General features: G+C 36.7%; 1 protein-coding gene across 2 annotated transcripts in view; it reads right to left on the minus strand.

The window, feature by feature from the left end:
* LOC131144790 (putative callose synthase 8) overlaps positions 1 to 16,516 on the minus strand; it is a 173,866-nt gene that overhangs the window by 141,595 nt on the left and 15,755 nt on the right. The window contains exons 3-14 of one of the 2 annotated variants that reach the window (XM_058093652.1): positions 15,510 to 15,601; positions 15,294 to 15,411; positions 15,070 to 15,180; positions 14,444 to 14,563; positions 14,162 to 14,254; positions 13,986 to 14,077; positions 13,544 to 13,670; positions 5,855 to 5,992; positions 5,704 to 5,780; positions 5,315 to 5,585; positions 3,894 to 4,019; positions 3,686 to 3,803 (exon numbers count right to left, since the gene is read on the minus strand). In XM_058093652.1, the coding sequence (XP_057949635.1) occupies positions 3,686 to 3,803; positions 3,894 to 4,019; positions 5,315 to 5,585; positions 5,704 to 5,780; positions 5,855 to 5,992; positions 13,544 to 13,670; positions 13,986 to 14,077; positions 14,162 to 14,254; positions 14,444 to 14,563; positions 15,070 to 15,180; positions 15,294 to 15,411; positions 15,510 to 15,601 (1,483 nt within the window). Of the gene's footprint in view, positions 1 to 3,685; positions 3,804 to 3,893; positions 4,020 to 5,314; positions 5,586 to 5,703; positions 5,781 to 5,854; positions 5,993 to 13,543; positions 13,671 to 13,985; positions 14,078 to 14,161; positions 14,255 to 14,443; positions 14,564 to 15,069; positions 15,181 to 15,293; positions 15,412 to 15,509; positions 15,602 to 16,516 lie in introns of those variants that run through there. The other variant, XM_058093651.1, reaches the window with a different exon arrangement.

Raw genomic sequence — 16,516 nt, forward strand, 5'->3', positions numbered from 1 at the left:
AATGCTAAGAAGTACTTCAGTACCCAATTCATTACCTATATGACTATGGTATGATCCATCAGTCATCTTGTGCCAACACTCCTAACTCCTCAACAAAATGGAGTTGCAAAGCGGAAAAACAGACATATTCTTAAAGTTACTCGTACTCCATTGTATCAAGTGAATGTCCCCAAAATTTTTCAGAGTGATGTTCTGCTCACAGCTTGCTCCCGCATCAATAAAGTGCCATCCTCTGTCCTTGGTGGTAAAATCTCATACTCAATTATCTTCCTTAAGGATCCTTTGTTCTACTTCCCTCCTCGTATATTCGGTTGTGTGTCTTTTGTCCATCAGTTAACTCTATGAACGGATAAGTTGGATCCTTGTGCTATCAAACGTATTTTTTGGGCTATTCCTATACTCAAAAGGGATATCAGTACTATAGCCCTACTTTACATCGATTATTTGTCTCTGTTAATGTCAACTTCTTTGAGTCTACACCATAATAGTCTAATTCCCTTCCTCTGCCTTGCCTTCTAGATCCCAACCTTTTATTTGTTCCCGATCCTCTTACATCTTCATCCAATTTGAGTCCTCCTCATGGCTCGAATTATCCCAATTTGTAGGTATACACACAGCGGCCCAAGGGAGGAGAGTCTCCTCCCTACTACTGTCCCTCTAGATCCCTCATCAAATGATCTTATTTCTCTCAATGTTGATCTTCCTATAGTTGTTCGAAAAGGTAAATGCACCCAACATCCGATCTCTAATTCTTTTTGTTATGATTTCTTATAACCCTCGTATTACTATTTTGTTAGTATTCTTTCTTCTATTGCTCTTCCAAAATCTATTTCTAAGGCCTTGTCTCATTCTAGATGGAGGACTGTAATGGTTGAAGAGATGCATGCACTACATGATAATGATACTTAGGATTTGGTACCTCTTCCTCCTAATAAGTCTGTGGTTAGTTGTCGTTGGGTGTACAATGCGAAAGTCAATCCCGATGGTTTTGTGACTTGTTTGAAGGTCCGCCTTGTTGCTAAGGGATATACTCAGGTGTACGGTTTGGATTATTTAGACAGATTCTCTCTTGTAGCTAAACTTGCCTCAATATGTTTCTTCATCACTTTAGCCATTATTTGTCATTGGCCTCTACATCAATTAGATATGAAGAATGCTTTCCTACATGGTGATCTTCATGAGGAGTTCTATATGGAGCAACCATCTGGGTTTGTTGCTCAATGGGAGTCAAACTCAGTGTGTCGGCTTAAGAAACCATTACATGGATTAAAACAATCTCCTAGAGCACAATTTAGCCGATTTAGTGTAGTAGTACTTGAGTTTGGCCTCCAACAGTGTGCAGTAGATCACTTTGTATTTTATCATCGTACTCCATCTAGCAACATTTTGCTCATTCTATGTGTGGATGACATTGTGATCACTGGTGACAATGGTTGAGGCATCTAGAACCTAAAGCTTTTACTACAGAGTAAGTTTCAGACCAAGTCTAAAAGGAAGTATCGAGATCTCGTACGAGAACTGTCTTGTCACAAAGGAAGTATGTTCTTGATCTTTTAGATGATATGGGACAATTAGGATCCAAACTTGTTGATACACCCATGGATCCCAATAGTAAATTAGTGCCAGATATAGGTGATTTATTGCCTAACCCAAGACGGTACCGGAGACTTGTTGGAAATTTGAATTATCTCATAGAAATTTGACCAAATATATCCTTCGGAATAAATTATGTGAGTCAATTTCTTGATTCCCCGAGAACAAATCAATAGGATACAGTAATTCGCATTTTGAGATATCTCAAAGATGCACCAGGGTGAGTTTTCTTATATCAAAGTTGGGGTCAAACTCATATTCAGGAATATAAAGATGTAGATTGGATTGAGTCACCTTCCGACGAAGATCCAATACTGGGTATTGTATCTTTGTCGGTCATAATATGGTGTCTAGGAAAAGTGAGGAATAAATTGTGGTATCCAGGTCAAGTGCTTAGTCAAAATACACTACATGTGAACTTGTTTGGTTGAAGAACATGCTGAAAGAACTAGGTTTTCTACATTCTCAGCCTGTGGAGTTGATGTGTGATAATCAAGTTACTATTCATATTGCCTCCAACCCGGTCTTCCATGAGCAGACAAAGTACATTGAAGTTGAATGCCACTTTATTCAAGAGAAACTTGTACACAAGCTCATTACAACCACTCATATGAAGTCTGAGTTTCAGCTTGCTGACTTGTTCACTAAATCCTTGGAAGGTGCTAGTGTGAAATTCATTTGTAACAAGCTAGAAGCATATGATATATACGCTCCAGCTTGAAGGGTAGTTTTAATGGTTATTTAGTCATTGAGCATTATTATTATGTGTTAGAATTATGTCATAAGTGTGAATTAGTAAAGGCATTATGGTCATTGGTATTGTAATGGACATATATTATAAATAGAGGGAGAGACCTATCATTGAAGTTAGATCTTCCAGTTTACCCAACTAATCCACAGAAACCAAGTAAAAGCCTTTAAAACAGTTCTATTTTCCATTTCCAGTTTTCTTAAAAATTACAAAAATGCCACCTTGCTTTTAGATTTCCAAAAAAAATTGACTATACCTTCCAGCTTTTCTACACGAATGTTGGGAAACTAGAAAGCAATGTGGCATTTTTGTAATTCTTTGGGAAACTAAATGGAAAAATAAAATTGTTTGCCACAACTGAATAGGTCCTTAGTTTTCCAAATGAAGGAATGTAAGGGAAACAGGAGCGGCACAACGAACAGTCAAATGAGCAAAAGAATATTTAAACAAAAGTTTCCAAAAGCATCCAAATCCCAATTCCTTCTGTCCCTCTCCAAAGAAGTACAAAAAAGCACATTCAATGAAAAGACCAATTCATTTGACTCCCCCTTATTCAATCATTCATTCCTCACAAAGTGAAAATTCCATAACTCCACTCCTCCGAGTTTAAGGGGCAAAAAAATCAGAGATTGAGACTGGTGAAGTCTACACAAATGAAAAAAATGGGAAAATAATCGAATCAAATAGCCTCCCCAGCCAATGATCCTCTCAAAAACAGATTCATTCCTGATTACCAACCCTATACTGAACATGAGGGAAAAATAAAGATGGGATGCCTGTGAAAGAAATTTCCACAGGCTTGCATAAGTAAATATAACCCCAACTTTGGCTTCCTACCCATTCCATAGAAAGCCATACTTACTACGGGATACTTGTACCAAAGAGAGTTGGCGCTGTAAGGGAAACTGCCATAACCACAAGTCTCCCAACACAAAAGATGACCCCTCGTCTTATCACCCTTACCTAACCACAAAAAATCTTCCATTAACTTATCTAACAGTGTGCAAAACAATTTTCACTCAATGACAATGCAATATTATTATTTTCTTAAATGATTATATTGTTCTTCTGACTTTTCTCCCTCTTTTCATTAAGTTTTTGGAATGATAATGCATAAATATTGTGGTTCAGTCAATCCTATTTTCTTATCTAATTTTCACTTCACATGATTTCTCACTATCAGAGTTTCCATTAGCCAGCATGCGAACTTCCCACAATAAACTAATACAAATCTGTTCAAGGCTAAGCATTGCAATGGTTTCTAAAATCATATTTGCATAAACTCATCACTTCGGTAAAATAAGCTGCCTTTAAGACATGCAATTTACGAGTAATAAATACCTTGTACAAATTTAAGAATTGCAGATGTAATAAAGATGCTCATAACGTCCTCAAAAACTCCTTCATCAAACACTTGAAATGGAGATCCCAAATCATGACATGCCATGATTATCAAGGCCTAGGAAGAAACAAAGGAGCTCAGCAATCCTGCTAAAGCATCCAAAAGAAGTAAGTTGTAACTAAACCTTCACACTACTTTTAGAAAAACCTGAAGAGAGAGAATGAGGAAGCTCCACATTCTATCAAAGCTCCTAAAAATATGCAAAAATGAGCGGATCTCTACAAAATTTGTCTTCCCTAACCATTTTTGTTCACAAGCATCCTCTGCAATATCCTGAAATTATGAAAACAGAAAACTGCGTCAAACACACATCAAGGAACAATTTGGCATTAGGAGGAATAGACACATGGCTGGTACCAAACAGTCGTGCTTCCAAGAGTGGGTTTTTTTTTTTTTTTTTTGGGTGCACTAAAAGACACAAATAACAGGTTCAACTGGTGCCTACCCAATTTTAGGAAATTTTAAACCAAAACTACTCCAAATATTTTCCCCAAATTCAATGATGAAAAAGGATAAATGGTGTAAATGATTATGCATCAAAAATGGGAAAATGGTGTAAGAAAATAGTCCGTTAAAAGCAATAATTTTCCCATGCTTGTAGGAATTCATTTATGAGAATTAATTACGCAACAAAGAAATGCCAACACTTATACAGCATTATTATTTTTTACTTGTCAATTCTTTGAAAACTTTCAATCAAAGGAAAAAAGAATAAAAATGGGAGTTCAATAGCACCTTACCAAGGCTAAAAGTCAAATGTAAAAGTCAATTGCCCAAGCATACAACAAGAGCACGCACATGTTATGCAACCTTCTGTTGCAAACTCTTAGGAAAAAAAAAGAACCCTATTGTGATTCATGATACTTTGGTAGTAAAAAACAACTTGATAAAAGCTTCAGCTGTAAGATTGATCTGTGTCGATGATTTAATACACCTCCTAAGAGTCCTCCCACACTTGATGAAAAAGGTAACTCTAAGTAATGAGAGGTAAGCATTATGCCTTGAGACTTAATAGCTCAGCATTAGATAACCACTTGATATAAAAGCTTAAGCTATTAGATTGACGTTTACGATAGTAAAATAATGAACATAACAATTATGATAATGATAATAACAGTAAGAATAATGTTTTAATAAAACTAATATAACACAATAGTTTGTTTTAAGGAAATTTTAGGTCTTAAATAATTTTTTGATATTAAAGCTTAAGCTGTTAGAAAGAGGTGTAAGACAGTAAAATAATTGACATAATAATAATGATAATGATTATAATAACTGTAATAATACTACTATTAATAATACTAATATAAAACAGTAGTTTGTTTTAAGGAAATTTTATGTCATCTAAAAAAAAGGTTCGTAATATTGCTCAAAAGTTGGCATGGAAGATCCTAACACTGTCAGGGTAATCAACGCCCACAAAAGTTTTACATCATAACGAGAACAACCTGTCATAGCCATATTTTATACAAGCATAGCATGAAAGGACAAAGCATACTAAGTGAGAGATGAAAGTAATGCGGATATTCATATACTAAGCTTGAAAATTAAATGGATGAGTTCCTTACTGTGGCTTTAAATGATAAAATGCCCCACACTCTCTTCAACAAGTCAAAAAAATCTAGATGAATAAGATGACTTTGCATTATAATCTGCATGTCTGACACAATATTGTCAACCCCATTTTCCTCATCTACATTTTCTTTTATCTTCCTTTGCCCTGTTGCAGCCTTACATGATGACTGGGAGTTTGAATTAATGGGATCATTAGAAGACCGGGTACAAAAAAAATCATGGTTTAGTCGCATGGGCCAACCTATTTGGAAACAATTAAGTGACCTGCAAAATATAACAGCAATAGTGACCACAAACTTCAATGTGCAAAGTTTTTGAAAAAGCTTGCCTTTCAGACTAGCAAATAAACAGAAAGAAATATGAAACTGAATTTAATTCTAACCAGAAAAACTCATTCAGATCATCATAATTCCTCCATGTAGAATGGTCAGCAGTCCCATTTTTGCTATTCTCAGCTTCCTTCAGTGTCCAACACAAATTTTAGAAACTAGATTGAAATAACCAGCAAAGGGAAGGAGCAGCTTAAATAGTACCTCATATATAACCCTGTATAATGGGGTTATTACACTGTTAAGAAATGACTCTGGCCCCCCTCCATATGCTGGCTGAACATTGGCCCAAGTTGTCATGATAATAGCTCTAGTTAAAATGCCATGCAAATCGTAGGCCATCTGAAAGAAAGCATGCAGAAAATTGTTTGAAGAAAACACATAATGAACATTCATTTTTTAATATATATATATATATATATATACATACAAAAAATAACCCTATTCTGAATAGGATAAAGAGACAATACAAGAGGCAACATGAGAGAGATGGCTGGAACACTCGTATTTTCAAGAGGAAGAAGACTTCTTGGTCTTTGGTTCAGAATAAGATTCAAATATTTGGCTTCATCGTGGGCTGTTGCTGCTGGCTGTTTCAAGGGAACATCCTTTGAGGATGTTCAGAGGAAGAAGACTTCTTGGTCGTTAATTTGGGATAAGATTCAAATATTTGGCTTCATTATGGGCTGTTGCTGCTGGCTGTTTCAAGGGAATGTCTTTGAGGATATTCAGCATGACTTATTTACTGTTTTTGTATTAAATTTTTTTTTTTGGTTTTTCTATTTTTCTTACTTTGTTCATTTTAGGAGGATTTCTTATTCTCTTGTCCTGTACATCGTTCCTCTATCAATAATATTCCTTTCTTTTCCAATAAAAAAAAATAATCTGAAGACCTTGTATTTGTGACGACTATGCTAGCACTTGGCCCAAAAGCTTAATATGGGATTTCTTTTTTAGGGCAGGTATAAGATTTGAGGGCAGATATGAGACTTGAGGACTTCCACAAATGAGAGCCTTAATACCCTGTTAAACTAGGGGTTGAACTGAGAAGCTTAGGGATTATTTGGAATCTTCTCCGTTCTTTGTTTTTCTGTTTTTGTTGCAGTACAGTACGGAAACAGGTGGTTGTAACCCATCTGTCTAGATCCCTAATTTTTAGTTCCATTGTAGTTTTTCAATTGGTGTGGCAAAAAAAAGCCAAGTAGCTATTACAACCTGTTGCTGCAATACTTTCACATGCAGATTGCAGAATTAACTATCTGAGAATAATGTCTATATTTTCCTAATGAAGAAAATTATAGTAAAATTTCGAATGTGAACATAAAATAAAATGTAAATTTTGAAAAAAAAAATGGAAAAACATTTTCATCATTTTTCATTTTTTCAGCATTCACATATAATAGGATTATTCCTTGTGCACAAAGGAGAGAATCAAAATGTATAACTATCAACTTCATATGTAACTTATACTCTTTATTATAATATCTTTTTAGCTGTATTCCTCTAAATTTTTTATTATTCAAATTATACTATAAATTTATAATTCACTAAGGCTTACAATTGGTGTTGAGGCCTGATGGACATTGTTGGCCCATGACCTAAGAGCTTAAGCTTTTAGATAAAGTGGTATTCCAATAGTTAGTGTAGATCCTAATGCCTATTGATGCTTGTATTAGATTGGGTTTACTGAGTTGTCAGAGTCACATTGAACTAGAGATGTCTTAATTATGGAACCTCAAGGAGCTGATAGGATGCCTATAACCCACATGAGTTATTAGAGTAGAGAGGTCAGGTTTGAGTTATTAAAGAGGACTGATTTGTCAATCCTCTACACCTCATTGCCTAAGCAAGTTGTGCAGTAGCTTATCTGGCATCACAATTTTGTAATCCTCCAACACATCTTGGCAATAGGAACCCGCTCTAGTCCTACATCGTCATCTATCACCAAGGAGACAAGATACGTGGACTCCCCTCTTCCAATCCCTTTTTGAGTTGCATAGCTGAGAGGAACTTCTCGATGTCCCCTTTCTATGCTATAGCTTGTACCATGAAAAAGGGAAGTACTTTTTCCTTAGTCTCCCTTAAGAATTCCATTCCAAGTATCACTTGGAAACCATCCATTGGAACGGCTGTGAAATTCACATGTCCTGCCCCTTATCCAAGCTTCATAGTCACTTGCATAGCTACTCCCAAACTATGTTGAGTTGCGGAGTTATCCGCTTTCATGCATCTTCAGTCCTTCCCCAACTTTGAATGGAGACTCTATACTTCCAGCTGCAAAACAAAGTTAAAGGTAGCCCCATTATCCACCATTGTTGGGCACTCTTCCCATTGATATGCAAATCCACAAACATTAATCCTGGAAACTTATGGCTCTTGTATTTGCACCTCCAACGCATTGAGTAATTGCATTAAACCCATCCTCTATGTTTCCTCCTCATCCTCATCTTGTCCTTATGTCATCTCTACAATGGAAGCTTCCAAGGCATTGAGCGATGACTTGTGTCCCCTCAGCAACTCTGTAAGGGACTTAATACGATGCATGCAATCTTATTCTTCCCATTGCAAGTGTTAGAAGACCAAGACAAGAAGCTTCCTTTGAAGTTGTTGCCTTGGTGTAAGATCCCTCACTTCTAATTCGCTTCTCTTGAAAGATTTTCCATTATTTCCACATAACAAGCCACTCTCCTTAGGCGTCACACAACTCCCTCTAGCATAATCAATCAAGCGATCCACACCAATGTTCCCAATAGGAAAGTCTTGGAACTCTTTGTCGATGAAGTTCGGTCATTACCAACGGTTTCAATCCTTCAAGGAAATAGAAAAGTGTGTCTTTCTTTGACATGTCTCAGATATCTGACATCAAAGCAGAGAATTGTTTAACATACTCGATCATTGTACCAATGTGCTTAAGATCTTATAGTTTGCGCCAAGCATTATAATCAACATTTTCACAAAAAAATTAAGCCTGGTGCTCTCTTTTGAAGTCTACCCAATTATCAATTACACACCTTCCATTATGAAAATCATCGTACTTGGTATGCCAACATATCTTAGCATCACATAGTCATCGGCCTAAATACTTTTGCCTCCTCCGAGTCGGTCCAAATCAAACAAAAGTATTGCTCCATATCAAATAAGAAGTTCTCCAACTCCTTCACATCACAAGCACCCCAGACACTCTAGGTTCTGGCACCCATATTCTTCTATACTACACTCCTGTAAAATTGGAATTATGGATAGCACGAACCATCAGGTTCACCTTAGCAGTAAGCTCTCCCAAATAGTGTTGTAGTGCTTCAATGCACCATGGAAGTCTTCCAACAATTCCTCTATGAAAACTTGCTATTGTTTAGGGGATCCCTTCAATACATCGATCCGAAAGTTGGGCCATCTTCATCACAGCATGGCCAAATTGTTGGTTGTCTTATCTTGCGCCTATAGTGCACAAGTCTCTCGGTGCTAGTGCATGGCATGGTTCACCTATCGATGATTCACATAAATCCCCATTTGGAAAGCAACTTAAAACACAAAGCAATTAATCGAGCTCTAATACCAATTGTCATAGGCCAAACACTTCAAACCTTGTGAAGGATCATGTGGCACTAGTTATAGCAATATAGCTTAGCTAGTCAGTTAATATCTTTCACCATATAAACTAATCACATCCATCCAATGCACATGCAGTATAGCTTAGCTAGTCAGTTAATATGTTTCACCACATAAACTAATCACATCCATCCAATGCACATGCAGCAGATGCACTAAGCAAACATGAAAGCAAATGAGAGTCACGCGATAAACCATAAAGTAGCACAATTCATCATTCACACCTCTGAAGGCAACATGTGTTTGGTGATGGACCCACATAGGCTAAACACAATTACAAAAGCTAGTTTGTTATACATGATCGATGACCACTCACCCTCCCTTAAAGAGCTTTCCATGCTATTCTAGCTTTGGCACAAGGAAACATCAAACTGACCGACGAAGCAATCTCTCATTACCCTTCCCATGCACACAAGACAAGTGGTCATAGGCAAGAATAATGTGCTGAACAAGCTTGGCTTGTGACACTACCGTACTATTCCTTGCTCACCCACCAGACCACCATCAACTGCCCTAATCGAACCTTACTTTCATTTAGATTCTTCAGGGGTTGTTCAAAGAAGCTAGCCCTTCTGCTCAAACTAAAACTGGTTCACTCTAACCAACCTCAAAGGTTTAGTCCAAATGGCCTAAATCTTCCATCATAGCTTTGCACTGAAATTGCCAAAGACGCTAAGTAATGATAGAAGGAATTAACCCAATAAAAATGCCACGTTGAGAATATTTTTTTGCTAACGAAAACCAATGAAAAACACGCCCCCACCAGGTTCCCACAATGCAGGTTTGCAAGCCCAAAAAACAAGTAGCTCTATCCCAAATAAACAAAGCCAATTCCCCTGAACTCAGCACATGATCAAGCGTTTCATTTGTCCTGTTAAGACAATAATCACATCTTGCGGCAAGATAAATACCACAACGCTGAACACACATATCCACCGACAAACAATTGAACCGTGCCTTCCACATGCACACTGAGATTTTTTTTGGGAGAAAATTATGCCATATCCACTCCATACCCGGATATTTGTCTTGCTTTAATCTGATAATTTCCCAAGCACTAGATAACGAAAATTTTCCATCCAAAGTCAGCTTCCAAATTTGCTCAAAATTCCACCCATTCTCATCCCACCAATCCCTTACCTGGATAAGAGGACAGGAGATGTCCTCCACCATTAAACACAGTGGTCCAGAATTCAGCCAGCGATCGAACCAAAATGAGACCCAACCATCATGAACTCTCCAAATGGTGTTCTCACAAACATCTAGCAAAACCTGCATCAAAGACTTCTAAAACCTCGAACAACCTGAATAATTGCTAGCCAGAGAAAGATGACCTTTTTTTAACATATTTAGCCTTAAAAAATCTTGTCCATAAATTATCCATTTTCAACAAACGCCAAACAAATTTCATATGAAGAGATCTCTGCACCTCCACAAAATCTCTAATTCCCAAACCTCCTTCCAACTGAGGAACGCAAAGATTCTTTCAAGCCCGCCATTTACGCTAAAACTTTCCATTTTCCTCTCCCCAAAAGAAAGACAATAAAATAGAGTTTACCTTCTTCAGGATAGAGCGAGGAACGTCAAGCACAACCAACAAGTGAGAAGCCATAGATGACAGAACATGCTTCAACAAAATTAACCGACCACCTTGCGACAAAAGCTTAAGCTTCCAACCCGCCACCTTTGATTGAATTTTATTAACCAAAGGATTTAAATCTCTTTCTTTAAGACGACCAGACACAAGTGGAATGCCCAAGTACGTTGTAGGAAAGGAACCTTCAGGAAAACCCGAGGTCCTCATAATCTCACGACGCCTTGAAATATTAAGAAGCTTAGAAAAATACACATTAGATTTCTCCTTGCTAATACATTGACCCGACAAATTTTCATACACCTCAAGCGTCTTCAACAAATTCCGAAAGGACCTTGCATCTCCATTATAAAAAATCAATAAATCATCTGCATAAAGAAGATGTGAGATAATAGGAGCACCAACAGGATGAAAAAATCTACCAATCTTGCCAGACATAAAATTATGATGCAACAACCTAGACAAGACTTCTTCCATCAATATAAAGACGTAAGGCGAGAGAGGATCCCCTTGTCGCAATCCCCTCATTGGTTTAAAAAAACCTTTGAAGGTGCATTTGTTTGGAGGTCCATTTGTTTTTGGATTAGGCGCATTTTGGTAGAGCACTTGGTTCTGCAATCCGGGTCCAAGGGGTTTGATTTATTTGATTTACCATGAATAGTGCTACATAACCGTAGAAGACAATGTACAGTTGTTTGGGAGAAACCATCAACAGGTTTTGTGAAGTTGAATGTTGATGGAAGTTGTAGAGGTAATCCGGGTCCGTGTGGGGGTGGAGGCACTATTCAGGATTCCTTTGGCAATCTCAGAGGTGCCTTTTCTTCTTATTTTGGCCAAGGTACGAATAATGAAGTTGAGATGCGTGCTTTGCGCATGGGGGTGTTGTTATGTAAGGATCTTGGTTTTTATAATATTGTTATTGAATGTAACTCTAAACTGATTGTTGATTGGATCAATAATGATAATTGCACGATGTGGTATTTATGGGATTTTTGGGAGGAGATTGTTTCGAAGCTTCAAGGTCTTCAGTTCTCTATTTGACACATTTATAGAGAGACTAATCAAGCGGCTGATTACCTTACTCGTCAAGGCGAAGAAGGTATGATCTATCGATTTGAGGAGGTGGATGAGCTCCTGAGGAAGCTTAGAGGCATATTGAGACTTGATAGTCTCGGTGTCCCTAGTATTAGAGGTTAGTGTTCTGTCTTTCGGTTAGGCTTGCGTAATTTATTTGGTTGTTTGTTCTGTCTTGTTCTGTTTTGGGCCATTTGGTTAGGCTTGTTTAGTTTTGGTTTTTCTGCTTTTTGTTTATGTTTGTGGTTGTTTTTTGGAGGGTTTTATTGGTTATTTGTAATCTCCCAAAGGCTGTGCTTGTAACCACGGTTTTCCTCCGCCATAAGTGAGGGCTCATTAATAAATTTGGGACGAGGCCGCTATGTGGGTGGCTACTGGTTCTTTAAAAAAAAAGACACAAATCAAACCATTTAGCAAACCAGACCAGCTTGGATAGGACAGTCCAACCAGCCAGCAGATTCGTTATTCAAAAAATTGATTTTTAACTTGGCTTCAAGAATGTTCAAAACTTCAAATATAGTCTGAGCAAAGCTTAATTCTATACTTTCCCCTCTTATATCAATACTTGATCCTAATTAGTGGATTTGAAGGGAGACCTCCCGTTCTAGTAATTAAAGAAGAGGTACTCCCGCATGAAGAGGTGGTTGAGGAAGCTACTAATGAGACTGAAGAACCACTACACATCACGAGCTTGAGCCCCAACCTGTTCGACTCATCATTCTAAGTAACCTTTCCAGCAACACGTCCGCAATCTCTTCCATCACACAATCCGATTTAGTTTTGAAGCTGGCATTTTATAATGGTCTTCTGCAAGCCTGGTCACAATCTGGGTTCTTCGTCCTTCAAGTTTTTTAAAATCTGAGGTCAAGCTGTTCTTGCCAGACTACCACCTTACATAAAAGTTTAAGTTGTTCAGTTGCAGGCCAACAAAATGTATCAAGCTTTAACACTTTCCTCACACATGCAGCTCAATTGCACTTGGAGCAAAAAACAAATGATAAATAAAACCCATTACATGGAATAAGATTTTTTTTTAACCATCACACAATAAATGCAGGCAACAAACCTAGAAAGCTGACAGGTTGTGGGCATAATAATATTTATCAAGCTTGAAGTGTTAACAGTTCTAACTGGAGGAGAACGATGCAGCATGCAAGCAATAGTTTCTATTTCCTAATTTTTATGGTATTTTCGTTTTTTTATTTAGGGTACTTTTATGAGGATCATATCTTCAAGATTCTGGGACATTACTATCTTGGAAATTAGAATTTTAGCCTATTTAGGTTTCTTAAGTTAGTTTTCGTATTCTCCACTATAGAAGGCCTTCTATGTATTAGTTTTAGTTAGAATGGATATGAGGATTTAACTTGTTGGACATTGGTCCCGCATCACTTTTCTAGTTCCCACAGCTTTTAAGTGTCAAAACAATGAAGCCCTGATTCCTTTGGTGTCTTAGTTTATGTTTTTGAAGTTTTAGAATGAATCATCCAATAATGCAAGCAAATTGCCTTTTTCAGCTTGAAATTTAAAGCATATTGTACTGTGTTTTACGAGCAAAAATGATAAGTGATAGTCAGTTATAAGGGGAAAATAGCAACACAAAATTTTCAGCTTACTTGGTGAAAAATATAACTGAGACATTCTGGCATAAACCTCACGTTTGCAGCCTCTCCCCATATAAGAAGATAGAGCGCTAGATATAAAAGTTTATGTTGTTGAGCTTCCAGCTTCACATGTGGCAACCTGCTTAGGCAAATAAATTACTAGAGTGGAGAAAAACAGTGATAGCAAAGCACCAACAACAATATGCAGAGAAGTAAATGAAAATAGAAATCAAATATAAGAAGAAATCAACACCAATCATCTGTCGACAGGAATAGGGGGGAAAAAACCAATTGGGTGGAGAAAAAGGAACTGTTGTAAACACTAGTCCAAAAATAAAGTATGGCGCAAATGAAATGAATGGAATAATACAGCATATGGCTTACAACAAGGAGATGGGAAAAAAAAATTAACAAATGTTTCTTTTTCTCTTGAACAATATATCACATGGCTTACCGAATATTGCTTTTTCTCCCCAAAAACTTGCACCAATTTGTATAGTTTTTGAAGAACTTTTTCATTAGCTCATTTACAGCTCCATCCCCTAACTAATATTGCAAGAAAAACATATACGTATATTAAAAGAATAGAAACAATAAATTAGAAGTTTTCAAATTCAGTAACAAGAACACCTTTGAAATGCATGTCTGCTTATGAGGATGCCGAATATGGGTGTTAGCAAGGAGTAGAATCAGATGCTCCCTCTGGTTGGCTACATTACCTTTCTGACAAAAAGTAGAATAAAAATGTCAAGAAAAAGCCTATATCTAGAAATAACTTGAATGAATGGCGCATCATTCAAGAATATTTTCTGCCAAGTGCCAACTCCACTATCATATATGATATATGATGCAATAAAATATTATTGGTGGAAGGGCAAAATGAAGAAATGAAACATAAATTCTAAATATTACCTGAAATCCAAAGCAATGATATAGCCAATCAAACAAATCCACTAGAGCCCCTTGCTGTTGAAAATCTTCCACAAAAGGTAACCCACGAATATTACGAACAGCTGCGACTGCAGCTTTGATCTGTACCATTTCATTAATTTGTCAACATCATCATCCCATGCTATTAAACTTTGGAATTGCTACTGCTGAACAAACTGACATTGCTTGGAACTTAGATCAAATTCCATTAGAAGGCATATCTGATTTTCTATAATCATGCTTGTTAGATTACCACTTTATCTAAAAGCTTAAGCTGTTAGGTTAAGGGTCAAGGACAACAATATATATCAGGCTTTTAACACTCCCCACACATGCAGCCCAACAATACATGGAGAGATAAACAATCAATGAATAACACTCAATAATTCCTTAACAAACTTACATTAAATGCAAGCAACAAAACTAGAACCAGGACCTCCTGGTAAACCAGCTGTGATACCATGTTAGATTACCACTTTAACTAAAAGCCTAAGATGTTAGGCTGTGGGCTAAGTGGCCAACAATATATATCACGCTTTAACAATGTTGGAGTCATTCTATCTGCAGAAAAATACAAAAATTAAATATCAGTTAGTGAAGCACCATACCTCAGGTAGTTGCATGATTGCAAACCGAGCACCACCACGAGCCAGGGGAAGAATGTTATATGGAACAAAGAACTTGGATTCAGTTTCGATGTTGTCACCGTTAGCAAAGGCCTATAAAGGGAATAAGCAAAAGAAATAAAATAAACCAGAGGCATGCTACATGATTGAATCAAATTCTGTTGTCATGAGAGAAAATAAGGGAGAAATGCAAGAAAAAATAAAACCTGAGGGTCGGCAGCTTTTGTAAATGTCTTTAATACTTCTGACAAAACTTTAGCAACTTCCGATGCAGTCATCAATTTTTCCTTATAAAAATACTGACATGACTTTACAGCTCCATTTGGCTAGGTTCAAACTTTCGATACCAAATAGAAATCAACTAGAAATAAATACAATACAACATCCAGGAGAAGAAAATCAATTACCCATTTTCTAAATCATGTATTACGTAGTCATTGTACTGATGATAGACACGTTTGAGTTCACGCAAATCACTCTGTTCCTTCTTCCAACTCTTAGTAGCTTGCTCATCCTAAAAACCAATAAGAACAGCCCCCAAAAACAAATCAATGAGTATCTGACAGTATACTCTGACATTCATAGGAAAAAGCAAATCTCACTAATCTATTAAGCACTACTATAAAAACCAAGAAACTGCTAGAGGAAAGGAGGAAAAGCAAGTTAATACCTATAGACAAAAACAAAGGTGACATCCAAAATTATAATAACTATCACAGAATTAAACTTATAAATCATATAATGAAACTGTGGGAAAAAGTAATTGAACAAAGAATAGGATTAGAAACAAGGGTCTCAAAGAATCAATTTGGTTTTATTCCTAGGAGATCAACAACAGAAACTATTTATCTTTTTAGAAGATTAATGGAAAAGTTTAGGGAAAAGAAGAGGGACTTGCATATGGTTTTCTTTGACCTAGAGAAAGCCTCTGATAGAGTACGTAGGGAAATTCTATGGTGGGTTTTAGAAAAGACGGGAGTATGCAGTAAGTATATCGATGTCATTAAGGATATGTATAAATTATGTAGAATGATAATAAGCGTTAGGACTATAAGGAAAAGAGTCTAGAGAAATTCCAATCGCAATAGGTATACATCAAGGTTTTGCTTTGAGCCTTTCTATTTTCACTTTAGTAATAGATGAACTCACTAGGAATATCTAAAACAAGATCCCATGGTGTATGTTGTTTGAAGATGATGATGTTTTGATTGTTGAAAATGGGAGTGAAGTAGAATCTAAGTTAGAAATATAGAGAGCAGCTTTAGAGTCTAGAGATTTTAGGATAAGTAGAAATAAGACAGAATACATGAACCGTAATTTCAGCCATATAAGGAGGAATATTGGAGATAAGATTAAACATGAAAATCAAGAAATTAATAGCACAAGTAGATTTTGATTCCATAAATCTATTACGCGGGCAGAAAGAGAA

Source organism: Malania oleifera, chromosome 12, assembly GCF_029873635.1.
Source record: "Malania oleifera isolate guangnan ecotype guangnan chromosome 12, ASM2987363v1, whole genome shotgun sequence".
In the NCBI taxonomy this organism is placed as follows: domain Eukaryota; kingdom Viridiplantae; phylum Streptophyta; class Magnoliopsida; order Santalales; family Ximeniaceae; genus Malania; species Malania oleifera.